The sequence below is a fragment of the Aquila chrysaetos genome, chromosome 6 (assembly GCF_900496995.4).
Source record: "Aquila chrysaetos chrysaetos chromosome 6, bAquChr1.4, whole genome shotgun sequence".
NCBI lineage: Eukaryota > Metazoa > Chordata > Aves > Accipitriformes > Accipitridae > Aquila > Aquila chrysaetos.
In genome coordinates, this window is record NC_044009.1 from 15,604,516 (window position 1) to 15,621,447 (window position 16,932).

The 16,932-nt window shown below is 39.5% G+C and overlaps 1 protein-coding gene across 11 annotated transcripts in view; it reads left to right on the forward strand.

Annotated features, from left to right (window-relative positions):
• Positions 1-16,932, forward strand: part of KANSL1L (KAT8 regulatory NSL complex subunit 1 like) — a 67,978-nt gene that overhangs the window by 37,829 nt on the left and 13,217 nt on the right. For 10 of the 11 annotated variants that reach the window (XR_005932714.1, XM_030018334.2, XM_030018338.2 and 7 more), the window contains 4 exons: positions 8,603-8,765; positions 12,674-12,784; positions 13,203-13,340; positions 15,833-15,957. Coding sequence is in view for 10 of the 11 variants with exons in the window: in XM_030018334.2 (XP_029874194.1) it covers positions 8,603-8,765; positions 12,674-12,784; positions 13,203-13,340; positions 15,833-15,957 (537 nt within the window). In the remaining variant the exon portion in view is untranslated. The remainder of the gene's footprint in view (positions 1-8,602; positions 8,766-12,673; positions 12,785-13,202; positions 13,341-15,832; positions 15,958-16,932) is intronic. The other variant, XM_041124504.1, reaches the window with a different exon arrangement.

The window sequence follows — 16,932 nt, forward strand, 5'->3', positions numbered from 1 at the left end:
AGATTGCTTAGCTTGTAATGGAAGAACACTGGCTATCAGCCCAGGCTGACTGCTAGATTAGGCAGATGTCTAAGGGTAAGGATGCAAAATGGGGAATGGCCTCTGGGATTGTTACCTAGGTTTTTTGAAAATGCATTTATATTCCCAATAGTAATCCAGCAAATTTCCTCTGGCCTTCATAGAAAAAGCAGTTACTTCTTAGCAGCATGGAAAATAGTTGGATTTTTAATGTAATGTTAGCGCGCCAGCTCTAGCAAGTGCTTCTCCCATATTTCTTCAAGTTTTACATATTTATATAGCCCCTGGTACCATGGTCTGTGAGGACCCCCCTTTCTTTAAGGTCACTGGCCTGAGAACAAGCTGGAGCTAGGGAAGAGTTGCTGCCACTTCCCTGCAGCAGATGTGGAGTTAACAGAGACCAGCTTGCCAAAGTCTGAGGAGAACATTGAATCTTCTGAACATCACAGCTCCTGCACCAGCTTCCTCATGGTGCCTGGTTCACATAGCAGGCGAGTGAGTGCCTGGCAGTGCTGATGGGTGATGCTGGTCTGCAGACTGATCTGAGCAAGGCGATGACTAAAGAATTCTGACCAGAGAATCACAGCAAAATGTGGACTTCCCATGTGTAGGCAATTAAGAAATGCTGGGATAACTTTGAGGAATTTGGGGGATTTGGGATGACTGGTTGAACACTTTGCGCATTGAATGGCATTCAGAGTGTTGTCCTTCACGTCTCTTCGGATTTGTTTGTGTCATGGTTTAACTTAAGCTCATCCCCCCCTCCACCCCGCAACATCCATGTTAGGAAAAGCAAAGTATGAAACTGTGAACTGCTATTCCATCTGTCAGTTCATAAGGTCACTGGGAAGACAGCCACATTTTTTCTCTTATCTACTGCCATGTCACATACATTTACAATGCTGTCAAAAGTTTGAGTATTTAGTGACCTAGTAGCCTCCCAGTGTCTGTTGAGAGATGCCCTATATTGTCCTCTACTTTGCTGTGTTTCTTTTCTGAAGAGGACTACACCTTCCCCTGCTCTGATATTTAAATAATGCTTACACAGAGTAGTATGTAAAAGAAAACATAGAACTCTGAAAGTCTAGGAGACCTGCCAGATCTACAAGATAGTTAGACTGCAGTGGGGATAAATAAAACAGGATGCAGGGTGTTTGGTTTATCTGTCCCCATCTAGTATCCTCAGGAACTTGAAACATCCTTTGGGGCCAAATCCGCTTGTCCCCTAATTCAGAATGACTGAGTACCACAGATGATCTGTGAGTCATCTTTTGGCCATGGAATCTGTTTTGTATCTTTCTTCTTTCATTATCTAAATAGCTTGGTAAGAGTTTAGGCCTTTTCTTGATTGTGAGTCAGTGCACAAGCCACTCAGAATAATCCACAGGCACAATAAACCCTGGGATTGCAGTCTGTGCTTCAATCTAGAGGACGTGATTGTAGTGGTGCATTTCTTCAGCATGATTTTTGAATGAATATTAAAACCTGCATGCAGGATAGCACGAAGGAGTAAACTGCAGGCATGACCTAGTAGGATGACGTGCTTGCAGGCTGGGTTTAGAAGCCTGAGAGTGCTTCGTTCAAAATGCTGATCTGCCACTCGTTTGTGTTGTTACAGCTGGCAAGTCAAAAAACCTCTGGGTCATTGTCTCCTCCTGTAAAATGCATGTAATGTAGTTTTAACACCTAAGAAAGAAGGCTAAGAGTATCAAAACATTAAAACCAAGAAAGTCTGTAAGTAGCAGATTGGTGTCAGGACTTTAAGACATGAGCACCAATTGAATCATTTCCCAGTGGTTGTTGCATTTATAACTGCTTCCCCTGCACCCAGATTCTCCAAAGTCTAATGCCTGGGTGCTTCTGCAAATGCTTTTCCTACAGTGAGGACCTATAGTATCTCCGTCTCTGCCTATTTTTTGCCTAAAATTGAAGAAACTGATTATTTCTGAGATACCAGAAGTTCTATTAAGTTTATTTGAAAGCAGACAAGTGTTGTTACTAGTCAGAAGCTCTCAGTGAGGTCTTTGCTTAGCTGACATGCCCTGATGTTTTCTTTTCTAGTATTTTATCTGTGTGGCTTGCTGCAGGGTTTCTTTAGTAACATGGAATTTGTTTTGCCAGTACATTTTGTTAGTTTCTCATTTAACATCCTAACTAATGACATCAGTTCCACTGTTGGTTTTTTTCAAGTCGTGCTTTGCCAAGAGATGTCATTGAGGCTATGTAGTGTTTTAATCTATGAAAACTTTATACAGCTATAGATAAAGGTAAGAGGCAATAGAGCAGTGAGATCTGAGTACTATCAATTTTGGTCCTATCCATTTCTTGCAGGGTTGTAGAACATAGTGGGTTTTTCTAATCTGCAAATTCTCATTGTATTTGTATCTCCACCTGCTGGAGGAATAGTTGGTTGTGTGGACTGAAGCACATGGAGAAAACCAGAATTCAAATTTGCAAAGGTGCCAACACCCTGAAAGTTGGGAACTGAGGTGCAAAAGCTTACATTTTAGATACCACAAGCAAACAGTTGGTATAATGTTGCCAACTCTTGCAGTTGAGTATTGCCAGTATTTTTTCTTTTCCGTCTCGATGGGGATTTAAGTGAGAGCAGAAGAATATCTGCTTTTGTTTAGTGGTTTTAAAAAAAAAAGAAGGGGGAAAAAAAAGTGAGTGCTTCTCCAGAAGGCTCTGAAACAGACAGGGAAAAAAGTATTTAAATTCTAGGGTTTGGGTTTCTTTCTTTAATTCTCATGCCAGTTCTATGATTTTTGTGTCCTGCTGCGTTCCCAGTGCATGCTTAGGGCCAGTGATACTTTTTGTAGATGCTACTTGATAAATACATATGGGTCTTTCACCAAGTCTTGTTATTTTTCAGTTTTTAGGGAAGAGTATATATATATACACACACACTTTTATAATTTGTATTATATCCAGCATGCAGAGCCTTTATCTTACTTGCTAAATATCTGCTATCTGCAAGTGGTCTGTAGCTAGCAGGAAAGGAGAATAAGGGACAGGGAGAAGGGACGCAGAGAGGACAGTCTGTGTTTGCAGACAAGGTGCTTAATCATATTATTGCATATAGTGAGGAAGTTGTACCCTGTTTTCTGCCAGGTGATATGTTTGTCTGGGAACAAATATTTTAGCACCTGCTTCCTAGAATACAATCCCATTTCCTCTACCATATTATCCTGTGTTGTGGTTTATTTGCGTTTAAGGAGATACAGGTGAATTCTTTGTGGCTGTTACCAATTACTGCTTTCTCTGGCTCCCTCGGTCTGTAAATTTAAAGAAACAGCACTGTCCACAGCAGTAACTAGCAAGCATGTTATTCAGTAGCCAGCTAGAAGTTTTGCCTTTCACACAGTGAAGTAGTAATTTCCCCTTAGTTGCACTGAAATGGAGTTTACTGGTTGTCATCCCCTTCCTTGGTATCCCTAGATACTGGCTCCTACACCTGCTTCTGCATAGTTTCCTGGCATTGCTGACTTTTTAAAAGCCATGAATACAGATAATGTTGTTGTGTTGCCAAGTCTCCTGCAAACTGGTTTCAAGAGGATGAATTCTGCTTCAATGAAAATGGTGTAGTACCTCTGTGGATATGTCAGTTTTCTGGGTTGGGGAGGAGAATCACTTGCTTATGGTTAGCCAGGTTTGTAAGTGAAAATAATAGTTGATAAAATGACTATTTTAACACCAGAATTTAAAAAAGAAGATCTTCTATTAGTTAGATATCAACAAAACCTGAATGGGGAAAAAAAAGTATTCCTACACATTCAGCTATTCTGAATGTGTGACAAGACTGTTGTCTGCTGGGGAGGAAGGAAGGGAGAACACCTTCAGCTTTGCGATACTGTGATACTGCCAGTGGAACTAAATCCATCCTTTGTGAGGTTTATGGCAAGCCAGTCATGCTGTGAATTCTGTTTTTTTCCAGAATGAAAAACCTGAAGTGTGCTTTTCGCAGTCCTGCACCTTTAGCTTATTATGACATTACTGTAGTGTTTTATTGATCACATCTATTCTTAATTTCTACATGGCATTTTTGAAAAGAGATCCCTGCGGATTAACATGTCTTTCCTTCTTTTGGTTTAACTGATCAAAGATTACTCACTAACCTTGATTTTTCAACTGGTTTGCTAGTTGAACAAAAGGTCTTTGTTTCAGGATGTTGAAGACAGCATACACTTCCCACAGAGCAGGTGAAAGTCCATCTCCTGTTGGCTTATAACAGGATTAAAGAAACTAAACTCCATGTATACTTACAAGAGGTGGGTGATCTCCGAGAATGGTAGAAGCTACCACTCCTTTTATGACACTGATGAAAAATCTGAATTTGAGACAAGCCAGATGCTAAGTTGCCATTAGTGTTTTATGAAAGTCTCGGTTCTGTTCCTAGAAAAAACTGGTCTCTGCCACAGGATCTGGCACTTCAATGTTATCTGCAGCTTCAGAGGGGCCAGAGGCAGTTGAATTTGTTTACATCCCAGGGCAGCTTGCTTCACCGTACCCGACCTGCATATAGATTGCAAGCAAGTGCAGGAGAAAGGTCTGTCCATTTGACATCTATAGAAGCTTCACCTGGAAAGGAGAGTCTGTCATGTAATAGGTATTGTCAGCACCATCTGTTATGCACCTTCCCACGTAGGGGTGTCTTGTATGCTTTGCCCACCTTCTCCCCCATGACCTGTTGATAAGAGAGAAGGTCTTTGGGGCTTTCAGATTAACCTTTCACTATCCATATATTCTGTGTTTCCCAAAAGCACTCTGCAGTGAAATCCTGCTTAGGGAACCCCTGATGTTTAGCTTGTGAAGGGAAGACATTTCATTTAACTGTATATTCTGCCAGAGGGACATAGCTCTGCTCAGAGCAGATCATTGTATGCAGAAGAGGGAGGCCGTGGAGAAGTGGGCTGGCCTTCAAGGCAGATGCTAAAGCACAGAAGCAGGCAGGTAATGCGGTGCTCTGTTGGTTTGAGCTGTACATAGCGCTTCTGGAGGATTAAAAGTTAGCAGTGTGTTAAGTGTTCAAAGAGGAGGCATCAGCCACCCACACGGTGGTTCTCTTGGATCCCATAATTAAATCTCCACAATTAGTTAGCCAATTTAGTTGGCTACTCATTTACTGAAGAAGTTTTTAATATTGAGGGGAATAGCTCTTTGATATTGCTGAAAAGGGGGGGGATGTGTGTAGGGAGAATAAATGCTTTTTCCTTGCCTTTTTCAGCTTATAAGAGTAATCAGAAGCAGACGTGACAGGTATTCAGCAGAGTGTATTTGAGCTAACTTAATTAACTTACTGGATTCATACACACTGCTGTAATTGAACTGTGGCCCTTTGTACTGTTACACTTAGGCATGTTTCCAAAAATGGTAGGAGTTTTAGTGATCAGTAGCTGAAACCATGAAACGAGTATTCACTTCATAATTTTTAACTGGGAGCACAAAACATTTTTCTTTTCAATTACTGCATGCTTTGTAGACTCAAACTTTTTTCTCTGCAGAAGGATGGTTGGCTGGTAGTGTTCAGCCTTCTGACCCTTCTAGAACGGAGGCATGAGCCAGTTGTGCTTTGTCTAATGCATCAATTTATCACAAGCAAGTGCAAGAATTGTTTTGAATATCGAAGTAAATTGCTCACTATATTTTCTGTGACCCACTAAAACAGTACTGGGGGCGGGAGGGGGGAGAAATCCAAGATGAAAATTCATAATACTCTAGAAAATTAGATTCTGTTGGTGACACCATTCCTTATGATGTTTAAAACAGAGCTGCTATTTTAGTTGAAGATTTAAAGCTTGCACACTTCTGATTTCCTCTTAAATACAGTGTATTTTCTTTTCCTTAATAGAATCAATTTAATGTAATGTTATTCTTCATATCTGCTTGAGCTCAGGAAGCATGAGGTTTTGTATTTCAGTAATGAGGAAAAATGTTTCAGGAGATGTATGAGGTGTAGTATAGCAGGGAAAAAAATTGATAAGAGTTTAGTAATCTCTCTTGCTTTCTGAAGTGTTGGCATTGTGTTCAGGCTTACTGTAGCGGCCTGACTTCTAAAAGCTGTGTGTTTTCATGAAACCACTTGTCATTGCTGTGGCTCAATGGATGTATTTGTGGGGTTGTTTTCAGTTGGGTTTTGGTGGATTTTTTGTTTTGTTACAAAATCAATAATTAACTGTTGTAAAAGCCAGTTGGGTTGTAGACTGTGTTCTGTACTGAATTGGAAGGGGGGAGAGTTTAGTTTTCCAATAAACAATTCTTCAATTTTGTTTCAATAAGGTTGAACCACTTTCTTTGACTGAGCAACATGCTTTTATTCCAGAATGAAGGGCTTCAGAAATTTTTTCATCAAGAGTTGACTAAATCGACATTCCTGACAAACATTATGATTTCACTAATTCAGCATTTTCCAGTGGAAAACTACTCCATCAGAAATTTAAACCAGATCCAGTAGCTAGGACCACAGACATTTTTAGCTTTTTTCTACTAACTTCACAGGCATTTAAATAAAATTACTCTGCTTCTGTATAAGTCCTTATTTTCTTTTGAATTACGAACTGACTTAATGAAAGATGTAATTATTTAGGTGTTGATGCCAGAGCATTCAAGGAAATAAAGCACAAACTCAGGCATAAGGTTTGTAACTCAGACCACGGGCAAGATGAGGAAAAGATTTTTGCATTTACCAGTGTTGGCAAATGGATTTTAATCCTGTTTCAAAACAGATTGAGACTGTGGAGGTTATTTGACCACGTATGCATGTTTTTGAGCAGGCTTAGCTTTAAGCTATAGTCTAAAAGTGTTTGGGACTAAAGTGAATTAAAGCAACAAAAAGCGAGTCAGGACTGAAGGACTGGATGTCAGTATGTATTGGTCTTATCTATATATTTTCTAGGTAATTTTACTGATTAGTGTTTGGGGATTTATTTTTAAAGAATAAGAGATTGATCGTTTACTGTAATGTGGATTCATTTCTGTAAAAAAAAATGCAAGCAGAAGGGGTGCAGTTGCAGCTTAAATAGTGGAGATTCAGTAAACTAGTTTATTTCTAAAAACCAAATATCAAGCGGAAATACGCTTTTGTGCATTTTTTAAAAGCAAGCCCTTATTGCATCAAAGGTAGAGCAACTACCTAAAAGCTCTCTAAGTTTTAGTTTAATGGTCCATATAATGGGATGCCACCTGACAGAAGGACTGGTTTCAGTAAGTGGAGGGGGATTTTATGTGGTGGACATAATCACTGCATCACTAACAGATGAGTAGCACTGCTAGAATACCACCTGGAATATTTCAGGCAGGAGGAAGCAGCTGAAGAGATTTCTTTGATTCTGAAAGCAAAAGTATTGAAAATGCAAATAATGTTTGTTTGTCTTGCCTCTGATGCAACTGCTAGATGTTTTCCTTTCATTCCATAAAAAGTCGTAAGAAAATCAAGATGACCACTGTTATATACATTCTTACAGTTTTTTACATTGAAATACTTTTCTGGGAGATGATAAATGTGGTTCTTAGGCTACCACAGCATTAGGCTAAGACCCTTGAAGTACCCCATCCCCCCCTTCCCTCCCTTCTTGTTTGTAGGTTCTGCAGCATTTGGCAAAGTATCAAAAATCTATGGAAGCCTTTAAAAAAGTACCGTGGGGTTACTACTGCTAGTATCCAGTAAGGCTGAAGCAACACTATTTCCTGGCAGTGGTTTTGTAGCTTATTCTGAAGCACAGACTACTGTTGACACATTCAGTTCTTTCCTTCTGTCTTTCAGAGCTCAATATATTGCCTGCACCTTGCTGCTTATTCCTGCCCATTTTCACCCTGCCTTTTGACTTAGCGTCTTGCTACCTCACACCTACGAGTTCTGTGCAATCCATTATTTTACCTTCTGTACTTTAAGAAGCCTTGCAAATAAGCGGCCAAATTAATCTTTCTTTGCAGCTCTCCTCTTTCTAGTAATTCCTCTTACTACCTATTAATCAATCCTCAGTGGATCCTTCTCTGTATTTATTGCTGTGTATCTTCTTTTGTTTGTGTTGCTTATCTGATATTTAAATTATAACAAGGTAAGGACTTTGCCCTCTTGCTTTGTGTAAGTACACAGTGTGCTCAAAATGTTTAATAATGTGTCTTGCATTAAAATGTATGAGCACAAACTGTCTAGAGATATCGATACTAAGAATCTTACTAAGACTAAGAGGATAAATGGAGGAGACCCTTGTATTTAGTCTAGTGTTAGTTTTGTTTGTGCATCTGTATCATGCCTATTGCGCTGGAATAGAATTTTCAGGGGTGTTTCTTTGTCATAGGATATATCAAAATAATGATTGGAAACAGTTACATTTTCTCTGGAAACTTTTGACAGCTGTTTCCTGGCCCTAATTGAAGGGGTTTTTTGTATTCTTTGTATTGTGCACTATAGCCTATGATAAGTGGAGGTAAGTCATATTTAGACTATCTGAAGTTTGTAGGAATATTTTTCCCATTGCCATATTGAAGAGTGTCTCTCACTGACTTACCCCTCCCTTTCTGGTCTAATTTGAAGGAAGCAAGTAAAGGAGAAGTTAACCTTTGTTTCTGTGTATCCTTGCAGACTTCACCATCTAGAGATGCATCCTTTCCATATAAAACTCAGTTACCATGTATGGTGCCAGCCTCCGCTTTGACCAGTAGTGAGTACAGCTCAGAATCTAAAATACTGGATTATGTGCAAGAGCTGGACTCTTCCTTCCATCCAGTCTTATCATTCCCTTCAGGTAAGTAAGACCATGACTCTTAACAGTGGTTTTGCTTGCGAGAGCTGTAGTGTTTATGGACTAACTTTTCTTTTGAGTGATTTTTAGAACTTAGCTCTCTTACAGAAAACCTCACACTGGCATACATGAGTTTAAACTAAATGAAAATCTTAACTTCATCCTGACATTTGAAAAACACACCTTCTAGATTTCCCATACCAGTAATGTGATTACAACCAAGAAAGACTGGTCAGGGAAGACGTACTTTTTGCGCATTTCATGGTGTGTCTAATTGAGTTAGTGTTAGTCCTTTAGATGGTGCTTTTGCCAAGACACTACCGTATCTTGGTTGTGTTGTTTTCATAAGCAACTTTCAGTTCAGGCCCTTTGGACTAGGTCCATGAAACTTTCTTTAGGTTTTCTAATTGTTTTTGTGATAGTCAGCTTTTTTGGTGATCTTTGAAGTTTATGGTTTCTGTCATCTGATTCTTTAATCTTTTTTGAACAATAATGCAGATGCTGTTGCATGTGACTCAGCCTTGAAACTAGTGCAGGTGTGACTTGACAGCACTTGGGGCTTCAAAATAGCATATTAAATGCTGTTATCAGCAGAAGGGATTCATACTATTGGATGTGGGGGGGGAGGGGGGAGGCTTATTTTAGGAGAAACCTGTTTCTAGGTAGTTGCTGACCAGTACAGGAATTCTGCTTTTTTGAGAGGGCTTCTTTGCCACAAAATAATCCTGAAGGTGAGGCTGGGACTTTCATGGAACTGTTTGAGTCTTTAATCAAACCCACTGTCTTCCCAGAATGACAGTGTAGACACTGCAGCCTGGTATTTGAAGCCAGGGATTAAAGTAAGTCTTGGGTTTGGAGAACTTGTCACTGGCCAGTAGAGAAGACCCAAGTGTGGACATGGAATCCTAAGGAGGTCTCAACTCTTGCAGGTTTACCAAGGTTTACATCCCATGTATGGGGTAGAGAGGAGATTATTTTGAGGAGCAGATAGGGGAAACAGAACACTCACTCCAAGAGTGCAACAGCAGACATCCCAGTCAGCAGGACTCTGTTGTGGAGAGGAGAGAAAAACACCTCTTAAATCTTTCTTCTTTACACACGCTCTCCATCACTTACCCTGTGACTCTGACAGCCCAGCTGGACAGGAGCCAAGGCGTTAGAAGTCTGTTCAAGGATAGTCATATAAGGCTTGCCCCTTGCGTTAATTCTTACCTTACTCTTAAGGGAGACTAGGAAGTTTAACAAGAATATTGACATTTTCTTTTCTCGAAAAAAGATTAATCATCATGAAAAAAACTGAAAGGCTTTGGATTGCCTTGTGAGTACTCTTGGTCACTTTGCCAGGATGGAGGAGGAAAAATGTTACTTTGGCTTCATTCCGATAACAAGAACATCTTTCTTTTGAGGAATATTTGTTCTCTTTTCAAGGAGCCTTGCTAACAGTAGTTGTGACAGCAAAAAAGTGCTAGACCTACTATGTCCTGCTCACATGCAGTCCTTATTTTTGAGGGAGGCTAGACTCATGCTTTGCTCTGTGCTTTGTGTACTTCGCTCACTCTACCTCCTCATGAAGACTGCTAGTCTATTGGCCAATTTCATGTTTTCTTTGCAACTTCCTTAGTTATCCCTTTAAATACTGCCTGTGGTGTGCCCACATCTTTTATCACCCTCTTTGAATAAAAAAAGTTTGTCAGCAGAGTAAAAGAAAAGGGTTTTGGTTTAATTTCCTCTGTCTGTTAAAACGGTATTTGTTCCATTTTGAAACTCTGGGAGTTTGATTTTTTTAGTATGCGAGGAGGGATTCAAGTTCAAGATTCTGATGATGTTCTCTCTTGTACATGGTTTTTTATTTTCAAAGTACTTACTCTCTGGTTTTTTACTTTCAAAGGAGAATCATAATTTGCAGACAACCAAGTAAATACAGTGTAGTGGGACTGGCTTACTAGTGTACTCACTTCTGGAAGCATAATTGTCCTTACAGTTCTAAGTCTTGCCTTCAGAATTTCCAAATTACCAGGGGTCTTGACCAAAAATAAATATGTCAGTGGTTGCAGCATCCCTTTAATGTAAAAGCATCTCTTTCAACTTGCACCCCGATAACTGGAACATTGTATCTAAGAAGTTTGGGTTTCTGGTATTTCTGCACCTAGGCTGTGCATAAACTGGAACAAGCACTCCTGCCCTTTTTGAATAAGGTACAGGAGCACATAATAAAAAATCTCTGAGACATCCAGGTGGTTCCCCATGAAAAAAAAAAACAAAAACAAAAACAAACCAGGAGAAATGTTTTGTTTATTTCTTTACTTAAATGTTGTGACTAATAAACCTTTCAGGCCTTCTTTATGTTTTACTCAGAAGTAGAATAGAAAAAACAGCAAAAACCTTAGGGTCTTGTGACAAAATATCTAGTTACATCCATATCAAATTGAAATAAATTGTTCTTTTTAGTTAGCAAAATATGTTGAAAGTTTCTGTCCTGGCAAGTCCTGAAGGCACAGTAGGCTAAGGTTGTATGTAAATAAAAGTAGTTTAATGCCCACCCTTTGGCCCTGCCCTTGGTCCTCTTCTCAATCTGAACACACTTGTCAAGCCTGCATTTTACATGGACATATTTCTTTCTTACGTTGGAATATTTCTTTCTACTTACTTTCTCTTCTTTCTTGTAATTTTGTTTCTGGAAAGGCTTTTCAGATAGAGACCTATTTTTCTTAAGCCTTCCTGCCTTACAACAGTGGGTAAATTCCTTACCACTTGAGATGTTTTGCAGACTAATTCCAAGTTAGAACTCCCTCAGGAAATGAATTGCATTGCTCTGCTGTAGCCTTTGCCAGAGAGAGAAAGAAGGAATGTACCTTGAAATTACCTCTATGCTCCCAGCAGTAACAATTTCCAAAAACATTAATTACTTGTACCCAAAAGGCTGAATTGAAGCCTTTTCAGATTACAGGAAAAGTGCACTGTGTGCTCTCTGCCATGCTGGCTTTTGTGCAGGAGTTAGTCAAGAGGGGAAGACCCCAGTCTTATCTTCACTTGGTATCCTCCAGAGCTTGTTTTCATGAAGAATAATTCTGGAGTAATTGCAGGTACGGATGTAGTTTCTTCCAGAGTAAGACACCTTGCTCTCTCTTACTTATACTTTGAACACCAAAAAAAGTGCTGTTAATTTACTAAGTGTGTGTGCACCTGCACTGGGATTTGTTCAGGAGCATTCCTTAGGTTTGAGTCCTACCTTGATCTGAGTTGTCTTGTCAGCCCTTAGAAGCTCTGGAGAGAGCTGGAACCACTTAAGCATACTGCCTTGGTCAGCATGTATGGCAGTGTAGCTTCACACCTAAACATGGATTTGCTTTTACCATGGCATAACTCTTACTTCCCATTAATAGAAAGACAGGTACCTTGAGTTCTTACCTCCAGGCAATTAGTGGAGATTATCTTGTGTAGTACTTAGATAACCGATAGGAAAGACTACGGGTCTTTGCCTATAGTGGAGGATAGCACTCGTGCAGTACCTATCCTGCTGAGAATTACCTTGCCTCAAATTTTCTTTTTCATTCATGCAAAAATCACTTCTTTGAAAGGTTTGGCTGGGCTTTTTTGGGATATAATCATCGAGTTTTCCTTTGGTCTCACCAGTTTCAGGACGTGTTTTCCTATATTGTCTTCAGCTTGACCCTGTGAAGACACTGCTGCCCTATAGACAAGTGATTGGTACTTGCAGGAACTACTGAGCGCTGCCGTTCATCATGAGTTGAAGGACTCAAGGCTGCAATATTGCTCATAGATTATGTTACATAGTGTTGTGTAAATCAATTGCTAGACCTTTAGTGATGATACATAATTCATTGGCTCATAGGTTGCCATCTTTCTGATACAGACCCCATTCCATTTGGATTATTTTTTTTTTTTGTTAGAGATTCCTCTTCACATATACTTTGAAACATTATTAAGGAAGGATGACATCAAAGGAGAACCTGTTGATACCTCATCTTTGGGAGTGGAGTTTAAAGTATCTCCAGACAATGGTATGTAAAGCAAAATATTTTAATACTTGCATGACCATTTTTCGTTCATTTGCCAGTACTTTCTGCCCTGAAAAGGTTCAATTTATAAACTTACCACAAAGCAGGCTATCAGAGAAGGTAACTGGCTAAGGCTTTAGGTGGAAGAGGAATCTCTTCCCAGACCACAGTGTCAGGTTCTCCTTTGTTGGACTGAAATGATCCCATCAGAACCGTAGGAGGGCACCAATACACGTGGGGGGAATTTGGACCATGGGTTCTCTGCAGACACAGGTGCCTGACTGCGGTACTGCTTACCGTTTGGATTCCTATCAGGAGTCTGTTTTTTTCCATTATAAATAGTTCAGTAGTTGAGATTGGCTGTAGATTGCACCAATGGACAATTAAGTTTTCAACTTGATACATGCTTTTTCTGTTGTAGACTATAATCAACATAATGTTTCTGTCAAACAATGGAGCAGTGGCTGTTTATCTAATTCCAAATCTCAGTCAGTGTCAGGAACATCTGACCAGCTGTCAGAAGGAAGAAAGAAAAGACATCTAAGTGAGACAGCAGTAGGTAAGAGCAAAATGGTATTGCGTAAGACAGCACTACTTCTTCTAAAATATGTACTGTATAAATGAGTTTGTTAACACTGGGCTTTGAGAATTAATTTTGTCTTCAAAAAGGATATTGTTATGCAACTTTACAGGAGTGAAGAAATGGACTTGGGACACCATGAAAATAATTTGCTATTTTCAAGCATAGTGATCCTTCTCTTTCTTCTTGAGTATATATTACAAAAGGAGACGAGCTTCTGTATTTTATTTTTGGAATACTCTTAAAGGAAACTGCTTAGCAGTCCAACTGTGTTTTTCTAATACTGGGTGTCATTTTTAATATGAAGGGGTTTTTTTATAGTAGTCAGTGAAACAGACTGAATTGCAAAGTTATCTGTCAAATCATGTGCCCAACCAAACATTTACTATTCCTGGCACCTTTGGTCAGCTATGTTTCATTTGCTGTGTACTGTCATTTGTGGTTCTGGTTTCCTTCTAGACTGTTAAGAGGACTTGTGGGTAGCCACTGCTTATAATTAGTGTTTTCACCCTTATTATCTTTATGTTTTAAGGCATTGAATCTCTACTTCAGCACCGGGTAATTTAATAGAAAGTGCCCTGAAAGTTCAGTAGAATAATGTGATAATTTAGGGACAAAAAATTCAGCATACCATTGTAAAGATAAATAGCATCTTACCTGTCCAGCCTATTAGAATGTAAAACCTAACAGATTCTGTTGCAGACTCATTTATGTGAACTTTCGGAAAACTTTTGGCAAAATTCCTCACAAGGCATTTGAAGAAAATAAATCACTGAGAAAGAGGACAAACATATTAGTTTAAAAATTCTCCTAAGAGAGAATTAAAAGATATAAATGATCAGTTAACATTGTGGAAAAATGCACTTCTGGTGCATATCCAGGTAAAACTGCTAGTGTAATCTTGCAGTAGAGATGGAGATATGGGAATTACTGCAGAGATGATTTAACCAAAAATTATGATCTATTAAAAAAAAAAAAAAACAAACACAAAAAAACACCAAACAAACAAGAAACCAATCCACCCCTCCATCTCCCCCCCCCCCCAAAAAAAAAAAACCTATCGATTAGAAAGTTACAGGAGAGAGTAAAAGGATTTTTTGGACACACTGAAAACTCTCCGATTTAGATGAGGTTTTTTTTCTCTGCATCACTCCCCTTGTGCATTACAGTCCTCCCCTTTGCTCTACAGCCTTCTCTTACGCTCTGTGTCTGTCTCTGCATGGGGGTTCTGTGCCTTGTCCCCTGTCGCCATCAGTAGTCCTTTTTTCCATGCTACCCGCTCCCCTAACCAGTCGCTGGTCCCCAAAAGGCGGATGCTGACACAGTGTTTCTTGCAACCACATTGTTTCCCTAAGCGTACTGTCATGCACACTGAGATCAACAATTGGAGTTGCTTGGGAGCACTAGTAAGAGAGGAAACTTCTTGCTATAAACCTTTTGAAGTTACAATTAGTCTTCTGCCAATAGTATTTAGTTCTTTGAGTTAATGGAACAAAAAAGCAATCTTTTATCACGAGGATCATAGCTTCCCCAATGCCAGAAAACCACTATGTGATGTATTCATGAGTAGCAGCAGAAGTTCTAGCTTATTAGTGCTGCGGGTGTAGTACTACATATTTATTCCTAATTTGGGCGCTGTCTAGGAGAAGTCATCCATGGGGAAGGTCAGCCTGATGAACAAGGCCAAAAATAAAAGCTGTGTGCCAGGGAGTTGCAGAGCTGCGTGGGAGATGAGAGTTCATGTCTTCGACCCAGCCTGTGCAATACAGTCTTTAGGATCAGTCTTACCTCTTTTCCATGTTGGAATACACTGATTCTTTTTATTAGTTGGTATATTAAATCTGAGTTCTCTTTTGTTATTGGAAAATAAGGTAGAAGGAAAGCAGAACATAGGTGGTTAAATTCTGAATCCCCCTAAATGCTGCTTATACTGGGACTGAATAAGAGTAAACAAGAATTACGATTTGTCTGGAGCAGGGGACCACTACTAGAAGAAACCGCACGTGGAGGTCTAGAAACTAATTTTGTTACCCTTGCTGCCAGTTTTGTTTTATCATTTAGGAAGGAAGAAACCATCAGTGAGGGCTCAGTGAACTGGTACGTGAGTGAGATGCACCCCAGCTAGGGAAGTGCTGTTAGGGAACACTGGGGAGTGTTCCTCTTAAGTCTGATTGCATTTGGTGTGTGTGTAGTCCATGGCAGCTCCTGAAAAAAGAAGCAGCGTTTGCCCATATGAACCGAACCTGGTTCCACAAGAAGAAATGCATTGTAGAAGGAGAGGGATGATTTTTGTGAACAACAATGACAGGATGAGTAGCAAGTGTTTATTTAGATGGCTTTTTTTAGTATTCAGTAAATGGTAAGTGGTTAGCTGTGGGCTTCTAGAAATGACTTTACTATTACTGTATGGAAAAATATCTTTAGTCTAATAGACAACAGTCAGTATGCATTTTTCTTATTTTTTGTGACAGGCGAACGTAACGGTAGGTTTGAGACATTCTCCTTTCAACATGCAGAACCAGAATCCCATAGCAGTTTTGCTTCCATGACCAATGTCAATGCGATGTCTAGGCCCACTCACAGCACTTCATCACAGGTAAACCAAAAATGTATCACTGTCTTAACTGAAATATCAACAGAGAGTTGTGCAAATTAATAATCTAAAAACACATGCCTTTTACATCTAATTTAGTGTTAAATTACAGTACAGAGCATTTTTACAGTGAATTAAGTGGATTACATTAAGTAATTTATTCCAGATTGAGTATGTGGTGTTCCTAAAACAGATACTTGCTTGTAAAAGAATTTTGCAGATCATGTAACTGGAGTGTAAATTTAGTTTGGCATTGGGCCTTTCATTTTGGGTTTTTTTTTTCCAAGTTGCATTAAAAATACTGTGATTTATGTTCCGAATTTTACACAGGGGCTCTTATGACTCTTTTTTCTTGGTGCAGCTACATAAAATGGCCTCATGGTGCAAATACAGTCACAGAATTTGTTAACTCTCAGGTTCACTATTTAAAACCTTTTGTGCAGAACTACAGGCAAAGTCTCAGGTATATAAATCTGCTGAGGAGCAGCAGAGCTCTGGTTCAGTGAAGTCCCTGCAGAAACACACTTTGTTTTATTGGAATTCATTGAGAATTTCATAATAATATTTAGATTTCAGTCCCACAGTTCTGCTGAGCCTAGTGGTATACTGGTGCTCTGTAAGTCGTCATGATTCAATCTGGTGATGACTCCTGGAGAACTGAGTTTAAATCTGTGTCCCCCATGCAGTTTTGACAATGCACACTCCTTTTTTCCCTTGCTTGAGCAGACCATCGTCAAAGAACACCTAAATGAGCGTTTTAGAATAGCCTGCTTCCATTGACGTTTGGCTAAATATTGAGATCTTGTAATATGGAATGTATCATGATTTAAAACTAAACTTTCTCCTGTAATCCAGGAACTTAAGGTTTTGACCCATGTAGGTTCCATGCACTAGTGGGCAGAGAACACCACCAGGAATCCTACTATGATCACGGCAAAGAAATTCAGTTTCTGTCTTTTGCATGTCCTTCAGAAAACC